The 15,716-nt window shown below is 51.7% G+C and overlaps 1 protein-coding gene across 1 annotated transcript in view; it reads left to right on the forward strand.

Annotated features, from left to right (window-relative positions):
- Positions 1–1,640: 1,640 nt before the first annotated feature.
- LOXHD1 (lipoxygenase homology PLAT domains 1) overlaps positions 1,641–15,716 on the forward strand; it is a 149,029-nt gene continuing 134,953 nt past the window's right edge. The window contains exons 1-2 of the mRNA XM_069467841.1: positions 1,641–1,770; positions 9,026–9,140. Of these exons, the coding sequence (XP_069323942.1) occupies positions 1,641–1,770; positions 9,026–9,140 (245 nt within the window). The remainder of the gene's footprint in view (positions 1,771–9,025; positions 9,141–15,716) is intronic.

The raw sequence follows: 15,716 nt of genomic DNA on the forward strand, positions 1-15,716 counted from the left end.
CCTCAGTCAGACACAGCTGACTCTAGGACATCCCCCAGCAGAACAGGGCAAGAAATGAGGATGATCTTTCCCGGGTGAGGATGTTTGGGGTCAGAGATGCCCCTCCAGTGGGGCATTTGGATGGCTCCAAGGAACAGTGCAGGAACAAAGCTGCCCCAGGCTTGGGGCTCAGATGCCCCCTCCAAACCCTCTCTTCCTTTCCATCTGAAATTCTCCCTTTGAAGGCACTCCTTTGGCTTAGAGTACAAAGCACAGGTGATGCCTCTAGAAGGCTCCTGTTAGCACACCTGAGTTACCTGAGAAGGGATGCAGCGATCCTCAACATGGCTGCACAAAACTGGTGCCCAGGCTGCACCCCAGACCAAGCAAGCCTGGGATGGGACTCAGGCATCAGCATTTGAAATCTCTACAGGTGATCCCGTGTGCAGTCAGGGCTGTGCGCCCCAGGACAGAAGCTTGCGGATGCTCGCCACCTGGTCCAGGTGAGCTGATAGCGTTAGTGAGATCACCTGGGAGGGCACAGGTTCGTACGCTTGCCAAATTTTAGTGCATATAAAAATCACCTGGGGGGAGAAGGAGTTGTTGAAAATGTACATTCCTGTTTCACCTTTAGAGATTTGGATCAGCGGGTCTGGGGGAGGGGCCAGAAATCGGCAGTTTGATGAGTTCCTCTGGAGAGGCTAATCCTGGAATCGCACTTCAAGAGACACTGACCTAGACAGACAGCAGCCTGGAGTGGGGAGAGATCCAGAAAAAGTAGGGGAGGGGTTGGCCGGGGGTCCTAGGTGCTGGGGGCTCAGGGCCCGGTGGGTGAGCTGAGTTCCAGGCAGAGAGATGGTAGCACTGGGCTGGGGCGGTGACAGAGGAGGCATCCCTCTTTAGGGCAGCGTCTCTGAAGCGCCCAGGTCTCGCCTGGCTGAGTGGACACTTCCAGAAGCCAGAAGTCTTGAGGAGATGGAAGCTGAGAGGGAGACAGAGAAGGATCCAGAGAACCCCGCCTGCTCCGTAAGAGGAGCAGAGTTCATGAATAATGAAGAGAAACGGAGGCTCCGAGTCCTGGAGCTTGGCCGATAGGGGCCCTGCCCTCCTCAGAAGGTCCCGGGCCCTGGTGGGCTGTGAGTCTGGGGGATCTCCTTGCGGGGAGCCTCCACCTGCCCCTGGGGTGGCCGGAGAGGGGGGGTGTCAGGTGGGCCCCTTGCTGTGAGGCCAGGTGGGAAGCGGAAGCCCAGGGCTCTATGTCACCCGATTCTGCGTGGAGGGAGGAGAGGGGGCCGGTGGGAGCGGGGAGGAAGGAGGACAGTCTGCCCTCAGTCCCCATGAATAAGAGATGAGGCCCAAGGAGAAGCCCCAGGGCAGGGACAGAAAGAGAGGTGGCTGGTGAGAGGCTGGCAGAGGAAGGGGACAGGGCCAGGAAGGGCAGAGGGAGAGCACCGAGGCCCAGCTCAGGGGCCAGAGAAGGGAGAGAGGAGAAGCACCTCGGACACGGGACGGAGAAAGGCAGGGCTCACCGGCCCATCCGGCCCTGGAGACAGGAGGGCCTGTGGGCGCTGGAGCTCAGGGAACGAGGGCGTTGAGTCCCCGGAGGCTCGAGGAGGCGGGCGCGGTGAGCCCGCCGGTGCCAGGGGAGGGCAGCCGGCAAAATGATGCCCCAGAAGAAAAGGAAGCGGAAGAAGGACATCGACTTCCTAGCCCTGTATGAGGCAGAACTGCTGAACTACGCCTCGGGGGACGACGAGGAGGAGCTGCAGCACGAGTACTACAAGGCCAAAGGTGCGGAGTGCTGCTGGGGGCGGGGCGGGGTGGCCGCAGGGTCCCTCGCTTCGTGGGGGTCACTGCGGGATTCCGACTCAGCCCTTTCTCACCATTATCCTTCGAGTCTACACCACATCCCCTCAGAGGAGGAGGGTCCCCACTGTACAGAGAGGTGGGGTGACTTGCCCTTGGTCACAGAGTCCTAGAGGTAGAGAATAGACTAGAACATTCTCCAGCTCCTGAGCGTCCCCAGAGCCACATTCCCGCCTGGTCCCCAGAGATGAGGTCGGCAGCAGAGTGCCCTGAGCTGCTTGGGTCGTGGGGCGATGTCAGGGAGGAAGCCGACCCTTCGTCTCCTGTCCAGAGGGGCTGGAGGCTGCCGCCCGCCGTGGGTGACGGAGACCGGGTGCTGGGGCTCTGCGGGGAGCTGCCCGGCCCGTGTGTGTTGAGGCAGCTGGTGCTCCGGACCCCAGGGCCTTGTCCTTTTAGTGTCATCTTCCTCTGGGCCATGTGGGAGCTGCTTTGAATTGCTCCGCCTCCTTGCCAGGTAAACCAGAGAAGTGGGGACCTGGGACCCAGGAGCCAATTTTGGCCTGCAGAGTTTCCTTCCCCCCCCCCCCCCACTTTTCAGTGCTTTGAAATCTTTTTGTTTGTGAATCCCCAGGGGCCATCCAGTTTATCACAGTCTCCACCGCTCCTTATCATCTTGCACTAGGTCTGTTTTATTCACTGGTGCTGCCTGCCTGGTCCCTGAAGGCATGTCAGTGGCTCACTAGTCCCCGTGAATACCATATTCATTCACTCATTCATTCATTCAACAAATATCGAATGTCTGCTCTGTGGCTGCATTGGGTTTGTTCACCCTCCCCTTCCTCTACCTCCTATCCTAGCTTTGAAAGCCCAGCTCAGGTCCCACCTCTGCCGTGAAGCCCCCCTTGATTCCAGTCCGATGTGGGTTCCTTGGTTATATCCAATTCTCAATTGTTCCGTTGTTTCCTGCATGGCTGGTGTGTGGGGCTTGCAACTGCAGCCACCTGCACTCCCTGGTGGGGGGCCTTGCTTCACTGGTCCCCATCACCCAGCCCCTTGGGTGACCCAGGCTCAGAGGAGGTGGTCTCAGCTGCCGTCCCAGGAAGGCTGTGGCCCAGGTGTGGTGTCCTGGGCAGCCCCTGGGGTGGGGGTGGGGGCTGTGGAAGAAGGAAGGGGGCCTAGAACAACGGAGGCCTGGGCCACTCTCTCCCAACACGTGTGCCTCGAGCTCTGCCCATCTGGTGAGGGGAGGGGCAGTGAGGCGCAACATGGGGCAGCGTCCCTGGCAAGCACTCTCAGCTTCCAGGGGGATTCTCCTCCCAGCCCCCATGCCTGCTGGTGAGAACGTTCTAGAACCTCTCACACCTGGCACCCTGTCTACCTTTGTTCATGGGCTCCACGTGCCTCAGCATGACTATAACGGTCTCTCTCCTTTTTACCCTTTTCAAAGCCCTTTCGCTTCCAATCTCACGTTTGATCTTCAAGATCCCTGAGATCAGCCAAGGCAGGATTAGTCCCCTTCCATGGGTTAAGGACTGAGGCTCCCGGACATTAGGTGACTTGAGCAAGGTCACAGACGTGATAGAGGACAAGAACTTCAAATACCCTTTCCAAGGCATGTTCCCTGTTTCATCTCACAATGCTGCCAAATATAATAAACAATGCACTGTGCACCAGGCGCTGAGCTAAGCGCATTACTCACATTAACCAATTTCATCTTCACAACAACCCAGTGAGGCAGGTTGGGTCATTATGTCCTTTTTCAGATGAGAAACCTGAGCTCAGAGAGGTTAAGTATCTTGCCCAAGATCACACTGCTAGTAAGTAGCACAGTCAGGATTTGAATTCAAATCTGGCTGGTCTGGCGAGTCCTTGCTCTTATGCTGCCAGTCTCAACTGCCAGCTGGTAAAAACAGCTGGGGAAGAGCCAGCAGAGGTGAGTGCCATGCTGACATTTCTAAGAGAACTGCTGACTCTGCATTCTGATTCGGGGCACCAGCGGTAAGTGTGGATGATGCTAATGGTGGTCACAGGCTGAGCTCCTGCTGCACTGTGATTGTCACCCTCGCAGTTCTAGAACGGTCGGTCTCTCACTTCCTTTGGGCTCTAGGTCTAGTGTTAGGTGGAGAATCTTGGTGAACGTGATGAGGAGGAAGAGGAAGAGAGGAACAACCTACGTGCTCCTTCTCTGTTCCTTGGGCCACCTTCTGGCTACCCTGGAGCTCCTCAGTAGGCAGAGGAGGGGAGGGCTTTGAGACCAGTGCTTTGAGATCAGGCTGAGCCTGGCACACTCCTCTGTCTCCTCACCAAGACATGATGGGAAGACAGTGACTCAAACCAGAACTGAGGGTTGAAGGAACCTCAGAGCCCACCCTGCACAGGCTGCGAGCCCCGGGGGCATCTCCTCGCCTGCACCCCAGACAGGAGTCATCCGGCATCTGCTGGGATGCGGTTTCCCAGGGCAGCCCCCTTAGGGATGCTGTCAGTGGAAATGATAGCAGTGATTTCAGTCTTAGTCCATTTTGTGCTGCTATTAATATATAACAGAATACCAGAGACTGGGTGATTTATAAAAAAGAGAAATTTATTTCTCACAGTTCTAGAGGCTGAGAAGTCCAAGATCAAGGTGCCAGCATCTTGTGAGGGCCTTCTTGCTGTGTCCTCACGTGGCAGAAGGTCAAGAAAGGACCCAATCCACCATCAAGCCCTTTAGAAGGGCACCTGATCCCACTCACAAGGGAGGCGACCTCGCTTAATCACCTCTTAAAAGCCCCTTAATACTATCACATTGGCAACACCTGGATTTTAGAGGGGTCCCATTCGAACCATATCAACGATAATGATTATGATGGTAACACTTATGGAATGCGTATCTTTCCATGCAACTGTGGAAGAGTGTAAGATAAATTTTCAGAAGTGGAAATGCCAGGTCAATGAGTATGAATGTTGAGAACATTGTTTTATTTGATTTAATCCTTACCACAATCTTTCAAGGAAGAATCTCTCCCTGCTTCAGAGATGAGGAAATTGAAGCTTAGTAAAATAGCCGGTTGAAATCATATAGCCATGCATGGGAGAATTGAGATTCAAAGCCTGGTCAATTTAGTTCCATAGTCCATATTCATTTCATTGGTTATTTCATGCATTCATACGTTTGTTCATTCATTCATCCAGGTAAATATTTACTGAGCCCCTCCCAGTGTGCCAGGCTCTGTGCTAGAAGTGAAGCTATGTTGCCGTTGACAGTACTTTGTGCCCACCGAGGGACTTTATTAGTTGGATCCTCCTCTATGGGGTCAAACAGAATTCTGTGTCTTCCACAAGCTATTAATAGTTCTTCAGCGATCTGAACTAAGTTTTTTTCTTAATTAAAAGTTTTAAATTGAGGAATGTACATACAGCACAAAACTCATGAAGCTACCGAGTGATGAAATTTTATGTATGTATGTGCTTGTGTAACGACCATTCAGATCAGAATACGGAACATTTCCAGTTCCCAGAAAGCTCCTTCATACCCCTTCCCAGAGGTAATAACTCTCCCGATTCTGTCATCCTAGATTAGTTTTTCCTGTTCTTGAACTTTGCATAAATGGAATCATACAGTGCACACTTTTTTGTGCCTAGCTTCTCTGTCAATATTAGGTCTGAGAGATTTATCCATGTTGTGACACATTATATAGTTTGTTCCTTTTTACTGTTGAGTACTATTGCATTTTATACATACATACATCGCTATTTATCATAACCATTCTATTATTGATGAAATTTAGGTTATTTGTGGTTTTTTTTTCCTGTTAGACGTATAGCTGCTACAAATCTTGTTCACGTGTTCTGCTGGACTCATGCACTCACTTCTCTTGGATTGATAGTTGGAAGTAGAGTTGTGGGTCACAGGGTGAGCCTATGTTTAGCTACCAGTGCTGCGTCACTTTGCATGCCCACCGTCATGGATGAGAGTGACAATGGCTCCACGTTCTTGCCAGTACTTGATATTGTCGGTCTTCTTAATTTTAGCCATTCTGGGGGGTATGAGGCAGTGTTTAAGTTGCATTTCCCTTATGAATAATGGTGCTGAGAACTTTTCCCTGTGTATGTTGGCCATTTGGATATCCTCTTTGGCGACATGCCTGTGTAAGTCTTTTGTCCATTTTTCATCTTTATTCAAGTATAATTTACTTATAATAAAATGCCTCTGTTTTAAATGTCCTGTTTGATGAGCGTTACATCTGTGTAACCGCTAGCCAATATCAATAATATATAGGACATTTACATCAGCTCTCAAGGGTTCTCTGTGTCCCTTCCCAGTCAATGTCCCCTGCTCCCAACCCCAGGCAACTGCTTCTCTGCTTCCTATTACAATAGATTAGATTTGTCTTTTCTAGAGTTTCATAGAAATGGCATTACAGAGGATGTAGAATTTTGTGTCTGATTTTTGCTTAATATGACGTGCTTGAGTTCCGTTTGTATTGTACATCTGAGTAGTTCATTCCTGGTTACTTGCGAGTAGTACTCCGTTATATGAATATAATACAGTGTGTTTATCCATTCACCTGCGGATGGACATCTCGGTTGTTTCCAGTGTGGGTCTGTTAGGAATAAAGCTGCTATGAACATTTGTGTGCAGGTCTTTCTGTGGACATGTTTTTATTTCTCTTGGGTTAATATAATACTTTATTTTTTATTTTTTTATTTCAGCATATTATGGGGGTACGAAAGTTTAGGTTATGTATGTTGCCCTTTAAATATAATACTTAAAAGTGAAATTCTAGGTATTATGTTAAACACATGCTTTTTAAAAAAAAAAAAAACAAAACCTGTTGCCCATTGAAAAAATCGTGTGATCTCTCTTTCTCTTATTGATTTATGTGAATTTTTTGTATCTTCTCGCTACAAGTCCTTTATTGGACATATGCATCCCAAATATCTTTCCCAGTCTGTGGCTTGCCACGTCACTCTCTTGATAGTCTTAATTTTAATTAAGTCTGATTTCTCAGGGTTTTCACGGTTAGTGTCCTACTGAAGTAGCTGTGTACCCTGAATCAACTATTGAGGTAGTTTTCTCATCCCTCTCCTGTCTCTCAGGTCTCTTTTTCTCTAAACCAAGCATCCCAGGCCTCTTTGTCTCCTTGCATGTGACGTGGCTTTAGGATTTCCACCAGGCTGGTCATTCTTCTGTGGACATTTGGTTTGGAAATGCCCTTGAGTATGTGCAAGGTGTAGCGGCAACACTGCAGGCCCTGGGTCTGTGCTCAGCAGGGCCAGGAGGTAGGCTCCAGGGGTCAGTTGAGGATCAGGCTCCCTGTGATATGGACCGTGAAGAATCAAGGTCTGGTCATCACAAGAGACAAGAAGCTGGGCCAAGGTGCTGCTTCCTTTCTCCTTGTCATGGTGCCTCGATGGGGACCTTCATCAGAACCCAAGGTCCACTCACAGCCCAACCATTCCTGTTCCTGGTACCTCACAGGCCTGGACGGAGCACGTGAGAATCAGGGCTTCTGGAGTATATGTGCGTCATGTGCGTGTTAGTTGAGCTAACATCCTATCTGCCAAGGAACAAGTTCTTAGTTCCCACAGCTGAAATGTGGTCTTCTGTTTAAACAACAATAGTTTAAAAATCAGGCTATTATTTATTGAGTCTTTTATATGCCAGTTATACATCATCTCTAATCCCCAGAATGCCCTGCAAACCAGGTATTATTGTCCAGGTTTTTCAGAGAGGCGGGAACTTGTCAAAAAAGGGTCACCTGTTCTAAGTGGAGGAGACAGTGGCTGGACCAGATCTCTGTAGCACGGAGGTCCAGTACTTTCCACCAGCCCATACTGGCTCCTGTGTGTGCTGCTGTAAAACACCTGCCACATGCCTTGAACACAAGAGGTGCTCAAAGTTATTAATATTCCTCAGCCCCCCATACCTTACACTGCCATTTGCACCCAGGACAAGCCCCCTCTGTGGAATGGATTCTGAATTGATATGTCTGAATAACAAATGTCTAACTTCCAAATATCTTCCTAATCATCTGGGCCTCTTTGGGGCAGCTCAAATATACTCAGCAACTGGCTGGGGACCTGCATGGAAAGGCTGGCAGTAGGAACAACTATAGGTTTGCTCTGATAATCAAATGTAGTCATATGTATAAAGCCCTTAGCTCAGGGTAAATAGTAAGCAATCGATAGTGTTTGTTGCTGTAGTTATTAATTATTGGTATTAATACAGTCCCATGAAGTGGTGGACATCTGTAATATGTCCCAAATATTTCAAACACCCTCCCCACATTTTGCTGGCCCCCCCATGTTGTGAAATCCGTCTTCCCAGCATGGGGTGATTTTGCTTTGCTCGGCCTCCCCTGTCCCCGAATTAGCTGTTGCAGTGCAAGACTGACTCAGAAGTGAGCCTCATAATGAAATGGGCTGGGGACAAGGCATTTATTTTGGAGACATGAGAAGCAGCAGGAGGGAGAGGCAATGGTGACTGTTTTCTGGTCTTGGCAGAGATGACGTGGCCCTGGGGTGGCTGGTGGCAGCAACTTTTCCCAGGCCAGTTCTGTGCTGTGATTCTGGGAGTTGTGTATGGAAGTGGGTCTAGGGCACGTGTCTCCAGCCTTCCCAATACTTCTGGAAGCCTGCTTCGGGAGATTCCTAATGCCTCCTGCTCGCTTAGCAGGGCTGGAGTGGGTTCTGCTGTCTCTAAGAACCCAGAGCAGTCTTGCCTCGCTCCCTGGGAAGCGCACAAGGCTCTAATTATACTGATGCCCTGACAAAGGAAAATGTCCGCAGTAAACAGAACAAGCTCCAAGGGGTCGAAGAGAGGGAAATCAGTTCCCCTGCCAAAGACAGACCCCCTGCAAAGCTCTGCATATCCAGCCCTAGGGTGGCTTATTCAAGACTGAAATGCCAGTGCCCAGGGGGTGCAGGAGGTGAGGGCTGGCCACAGCTATGTTGTGTAGAGGGTGGGAGGAAGCTGAGAGCCAGGTGCAGGCTCTGCAGAAGGCCACATCCAGGAGGCATCAGTGTGCTGTGCTGATCACAGAATGGGTGTCTGGAGGCTTTGGGCCAGGCTCTGGTGTGACCTGGGCCTGTCCCCCTGCCCTTGGGTTGCAGAGTGCCGCAGGGGTTCCCAGAGTCCTTGGTGCCTGGGCATCTCCTGAGGGGCCGGCAGGAGCTCTGGTTTTCCCAGGCCCCAAATAGGATTCTGTTTTTTTTTTTTTCCTGAGACTTCAATCTGGCTTCTCCTTTCCTCCTCCAGTGTACGAGGTGGTCACAGCCACAGGGGATGTTCGTGGCGCAGGGACAGATGCCAACGTCTTCATCACACTTTTTGGAGAGAATGGGACCTCTCCCAAGCTCCATCTCACCAGCAAGTGAGTACCATGGGGTCCTGGGCTGTTAATCTGGGTTGGTACAGTTCTGGAACCCAGGGGTGGCCTGCTTCATGGGGAGAAGGCATGTCTGACCACAGGCGTATTAGGTGGCACGGGACCTCTACCAACGACAGACCGTGTGTCAGCCTGGAGTTTCCTGGGGGTCTCCTATTCACTTTCCTCAGCTCCTCTCTTGATTTTTGTGAATGATAACGCCGAATTTGGATCCCAGAATTCCCCAGAATCCACATTAGCTGTCCCTAGATGTGGGAGAATAAACACCAGGCTCGTGAAACCTGGGTCTAGGTCCAGCTTTACCACTTAGTTCCACGTCACTTTGGCCAGATCTCTTTGCAGCCAAGGCCTTGGTTTCCTCACGTATCATCGCAGGGCTGTTGGGGGAAGGAATTCCGGGAAGACCATGCATGTGGGGGAGCCATGAGCTTAGCGTGCTCTGCGTTGAGGTATGACCCGGGGAGCAGCACCAGCTGACACACACTCCCCAGCCACAAGGTCAATTGCATGTGTGCTCACGTGCACGCCTTGTGTCCTCCACTCTATTATAACCTGGTAGGAGCAGAGGCTGCTGTCTCCATTTCAATCCTCTGCCCTACCACATACATGCCCTCATAGATGTTCACACCGCAAACCTGAGGACACTTTAGCAGAACCGTAGAATTTCAGAGACGTTTAGGGACTTCAGGAGTGGTCTAGATGGCTGGTGTCAATCTGTACTGAGTGGAACAGAGAATTGATCAGATGGTTCCCGGCCCATGAAAATCACTGCTCTATTCCAACCTGTTCATGGGGAAACTGAGGCCTAGGGAGGAGCTCGGATCATGAAGTTTTTTGATGGCGAAGCTGGTCCCCCAAGCCCACGTTCTTGGTGTGGACATTTCTCTCAAGCACATGGCCCTGTGGCCCTGGGGTGTGTGGCGGACTCCCCTTAAGTGCTCCTCGGGCTCCAGCTTGTGACCTTGGGGTTTTTGGCCTGGCACCTCCAGGGCAGACAGGGGAAGCTGTAGAGGGGTGGAGTCCACAGACCAGGAGATCCCTAAACTCTGTGCCTCTGCACACAACGTGTTCACCCGGAAAGTGGGCTGTGGCATTAGTGCTGTGATATCAAGACAGGCGTAACGTCCTATTTTGTCCGTTTCCGCAGAACAGGGTACCTGCCTTCTTGTACCGCTTACGTGCAGCGTGGCTGGCTTGTGGAAGTCTGTCCCTCCAGTGATGTGGGCACGGTAAAGAGAATACATGAAACCGCCATCCTCTTTGCCATGTGTCCTCCCCAGAGTGCCCTGTGGTAGGGAGAAGCTGCTGACACTAGGGAGTTGCCCAGTTGGTTTCTGGAGTCCCCAGCTGGTTTCTGGAGTCCATAGCTTGTCTTTTTTAAAACAAAATGAACCGTTTTCCCTCTGTGGTGGGCTTCATTTCCTCCTTTAATGCATCCAGTTTCTTTTTCCTCATCTTTCCCATCTGTCAAAACGTCCTCTCAGGGAGGCCCCAAGTCACCTTTTATATCGCATTGTGAAGGACTGCCACCGAGTCCTGGGACCCAGGAGTTTGAGTTCCAGCTCCCTCATAGGAAAGGAAGGGATGCATCATGCTGAAAGTGTCCAATGCATGACCCTGGCAGGGCAGGAGGTCACAGGGAGGCAGCCAGCTTCTCCCGGCCAGCCCCAAGGGCAGGAGTCCACACCCCTACTCCCCCTGGGGCTCTGCCAGTGGGCGTCTCTGCCTATGTCCGTGTCATGCCCCAGGTCGGGCAGTAAGAGCACAGGTCTGGCCAGGACCCCAATCCGGCTGGCCAGGAGGCTCTAGAGCAGAATGAGTGGTCTCAGTGACATGGGCACAGCTTGCAGTCCCACTGTGTGCCTGGAGAGGCTGGGAAGGCCATGTGTAGGGAGACGGAGGGAGCCGGAGGGTGAGCCGAGGGAAGGTCTGCTCTGCACCACTAGCATCTATCCCAGTTCTCTGGGACTAGTCAGAGCTCGGCAAGGGCCCGTGGTATCCGTGTGGCTAGAGAGAGACTTCACAGGGAGGGACATAGTCTGGGTCTCAAGTAGTAAGAGGGATTCAGAAAGTGGGTCCTTTAGACTAAGAGGAACAGCTTGCAAAAGTCTGGAGGCAGCAAGGGGCACCTCAGGCCAAGGGGGCTGGAGAAGGGCTTTGGGTGGGGGGAGCACAGGGCCGTGTTGAGGGCAGGGAGGAAGGTCAGAAAGGCTGGGTGGCCAACTGGAGAGGCCGTGCTAGAAAGCCGACCGGTGGAAGCTCTACTTAAATGGCGGCCGAGATCATCTGACCACAGTGAGTGGATGATGGGGAAGGAGAAGGCCAGAACCGGCTGCAGCGAGAACGAAGGCAGATGAGAATTGGGCAGACACGGCCCTTGCCATCTAGTATCTTTCAGTTCAGGATGGAAACCATGGGTCTGGGAGGGGAGCAGACCAGGAATTCCAGGCTGCCCGTGTGACCCAGAGGCAGATGGCAGCTGAGGTCCCCATGCTCTGTGAGATTTAGACACAGTTATCTCAGGCCATTGGCCACCCCACCCCGTGCCTGGGGTCTGCTGAGAGCGCACCCTGGTCCTGAAATCTCTTCACCCCTCACTGCTGCTCTCCTGTCCTCTCCGCACGGTAACACCCACGCCCAGACCCACAGCGTCAGCTGGAACCGACACACACACACACACACACACACACACACACAGCATTTCTGTGTGTAACACACTGCACTGATAGCACCAGGCACCAGGCAGCCTTCACATCACAGCACGCAAACAACTCACACGGAACGTAAGAGCACAATCTTAAAATTCAGCCGCCACCTTTCTCGAATGTTCTCCCTGACCCTTCTTCCGCAGCTCCGGCCATGTCTCATCGTGTGGCCCCCTCCTGTTTCTCCCGAGTTCTCTCCCCTCTACCTCACCCCTTGGTTCCTGCTCATTCTTGTGCCTTTTCTCCTGTGCCCCAGGGGTTCACCTTCCGCTCCCAAATGCCTTATCAGGGCTTTCTTTCCAATACAAAATAATTCCTACTCCAAGAGGAACTTCGGTGCCTGATGTTAAATGCTGATTGTTTTGCCTTGTGGTCTGGTGTCTACATTCCTCGGTACTCACTGGACCCTCCCCAGGGCAGCAGAGAATGTGACATGTTCGCTTAGATCCCCCATCAGCGAACCTCCACTCTGACCCCCAACCCTAGTTAGGTGCCAACAGCAGAGGCTCGCAGAGGAAGGCCCTATCTTCCGGGTTCCCTCGTCCCCTTCCCCCTTACCCAGGGCCACCTCCAACACTGGGTCACATGCTCAGAATATGGCAAAAGGATGGGATCTCATGTATCTCTGGAACACGGTTCTTCTGTTGAGAATTCACCAACTGAGAGTGTCAGAGAATGCTTGGCATTTTAGCCTGAGGGCTCTGCCTGGTTGGTGGCTAAAATGCCCTGTGCAGCCTGTAAAGGCTCTCCGAGTGGGGGTCCCTGCATCGGCAGGGGCTGTGCACTGCCTTAGCCTTTATTTGAGGTTTGACCCAGAGCCACGGTGAGGCCCCAGCCTCCCACAAGGAAGCATGAAGACGTCTGTGTTTCTAATATTTCCTGTGACCAGAAACCCTCTGTCCTTTGCTATTTCCTCACTACACCCAGTTTTCTGAAACCCACAGGCATCTGCATACTCACTCACCAGGAGTGGGAATTTCGCAATCCGATCTCTGAGTGCATTGCAGTTGGGGGCTTGTTTGGGATTATCCCAGCCCCCTCCCTGAGTGTCTCTGCAGCCCTTTTTCCCCTTCCTGCCACACGGAGGGCTGTCCCTTGTCTTCCAGAAAGAGGTTGGTCTCTACCTTACAAGCACCATGGAACCCAGAAATACTCCAGTGTGGTCCTGAGACAGCGTGGAGCGCTCCCCCTGCCCCTCGCTCTGTGCATCCTGGTGGATCTTTCTCCTCTGGTCTCCCAGCTTCCATACACTGCCCTGCCACACGTGACCGTAAAGCACCACGGTCAATTATTTAACACACACGCTAGAACATACGTGTTCACATTCAACCTGCTCACGTCGGGAGGTAGCCTACGTTCTTAAAAGATGCCATCATGGGTACAGGGCCTTTCTGAAGGTGCAGAGCTCCCCTTTACTGACTGCAGCTTCTGGAGCGTCTTTTCTAGAACTTTCTTTCTTTTAAATTTTTATTTATTTTTTATTTTATTTATTATTTCAGAATATTACGGGGGTACAAATGTTTTGGTTACATACATTGCTCTTTTCTGGAACTTTCGCTGGAGGTGCACCAGAAAGCGACTTCCTTTCTTTCCAAATCACACATTGTCTTTGGCTAAAAACGGGGATGGTCACTCTCCTTTTTCCTACTCACTGGTGCTGGCTGTTTCTCAAATTCCACGCACCCTCCAAATATGGGGAGCCCAGCAATCCCCAAACCCCTTGCAGGGAATTCGTTCCAGGTGCCTGCAGGCTGGGGTGGGGGGAGGTGGGGAATTGCTGAAACATGACATTGTGTTTTATTCATAACTACACAAACGTGTTCCTTTTGGAAAATTAAAAAACAATATAGACAAAAACAAAGAGCCAGCACTTCACAATGGTCTCGCCACCTGGAGGTGATATTTTTGTATAAATCCTCCTACTCTTTATCGTTTTTAAATGAAGATGGGATCCTGTTTGTATTGATTGCTCTGTATGTACATTCCGTTCTTAAACTGTTTTGTCTTTTCAGCCTATATCATAAACCTGTTTCTGTTTCATTAAATATTCTTTTACAACAGGATTTTCAATGGCTGTGAAGTATTTCATTATATAGCTTCCCAGGATAACTGTTTCTTAGGGTGTTTATTTTATGTAGAGACTCTTGTCCATTTATTCTAAAGATCGGTTGCCTTGTCTTCTATATTGAACCAGGAAATACCTCTTATTCCTTTTTTTGTTTCCCATTCACACAATTCCGATGTGCAGAAGCCACGTCCCCAGGCTTCCAAGTTGTTAGCTGCTGTGACTCTGAACCCAAGCCCAGGGTGAGCTGGTGTGGTCCCTCGGAAGTGAAATTCCCACATCAGCCAGACCCCCGTGATTGCTGGTTTGCTTTAGTTCCCTTTAAATGCTGGATCTGATAAGTTTATTTTCCCAGGAAGGAGGATTTACTGGTGCTTCGTGGAGAAGACTTCTTATTGTCGGTGTTCTTCCTCAAGAGCTAACAGACGACACCCTCCATCTTTATTATGCAATGGCGGAGTCGAGACTCAGGGCCTCGTGCCTGCCTCGGTCCCTCCCGTCTTCAGGCACTGCAGCAAGCTTGAGACTCGTCCCTTTCTTTCCAGCAAAACCCCGCAGGTTCTGCAATCTCTCCCCCTCACCCTATGCACCCAGAATCCTCCTCTGGGGCCTCTTTTCCCTGACAAAGCTGCCTCCGTGCACATTTTTGTCTGATGTCCTGAGCTCTGCTGTGCTGCAGGAGGGCCTGGGCGCTAGGTCGCGTGATGCCCCACCGCAAGGAAACTTCTCCCCAGGGCGGATGGTTTGACACAGTGTGTCTGTTTGCAGAATCACCTTAAAAACCTTCAGGCACCGAGAGAGTCTGAGCCTGTTGCCTTGGGGAGAAGGCCCTCCACCTCCCTCTTTAGTTTGAACCCCATTGATGGCTGGTAAATCGGCACATGTCTTCTGTGATTGATTTTCTCTCCCCTTGGGCTGCGTGCTGGTCCCGAGAGCCCTGGCTGAGGGCACCGAGTGAGCCCTGCGGCTCTCAGGCCCAATGGGCTAAACTGCGGGGGCAGGAAGAGCTGCCCCCGGCCTGGGCTGGAATGGTGCGCGGGACTGGCCCCGCACAGAGGACGGAGCAGATGTTGACACAAGCTTCAGGCTTCCACTTCCGGAGGATTCTGCGGCGAGGCTGCTCCGGCCCTCCCATTAAGCTGATTGAATTTAGGATGCTCCCGAGTCTGGACTTGCCTGGCCACCACACTGCTGCTGTCTCAGGTGTACTTTCTTCTGCTCACACCCCTTGCGGATGCCAGATATGCACTTCCCTCACCGCCCCACTTCCCTGGCTGCTGCTTCGGGTTGAGTGTTTCCTCTCTTGTTGGAATGGCAGGACCATGCACTGCCACCCAAGGTCTGCACCCACTTGGGGCTGCCATTGCCACGCTTCCTGGCAAGAGTGAGGCCAGTGAGGGGGAGAGACAAGGAGGCCTGCAGGCCTGAGAGCCCCAAGGTGCTCGTCACACCTTCCTTCCTCCTCCATCCTCCCAGATGAGAGCAACCAGAGCGCATGGGATCATGACTGGAAGAGCCAGGTTCTGGTCCCAGCTCTGCTACCAACTGGCAGTTTGCTTGTTTGTAAAACAGAGCTAGTATTGCCTGCTGTGCTTGCCCGAGTGACTCACCGCAAGGATCAGGTGAGAACCTGGTGTGAGAGTGACGAATCTACTAGCAGTCCCTGCCCTGCTCCTCTCCAGACCTTGTTGGAAAGGAATCTAGAGTGGGATCCCGTTGCTCATAGCTCTTCCCAGGAGGCAGATGATGGAGGAAGAAGGCAGATGCCAGGCCTTGGCTCTCCTCCCAGGC

The sequence above is a fragment of the Eulemur rufifrons genome, chromosome 5 (genome assembly GCF_041146395.1).
Source record: "Eulemur rufifrons isolate Redbay chromosome 5, OSU_ERuf_1, whole genome shotgun sequence".
Lineage (NCBI taxonomy): Eukaryota > Metazoa > Chordata > Mammalia > Primates > Lemuridae > Eulemur > Eulemur rufifrons.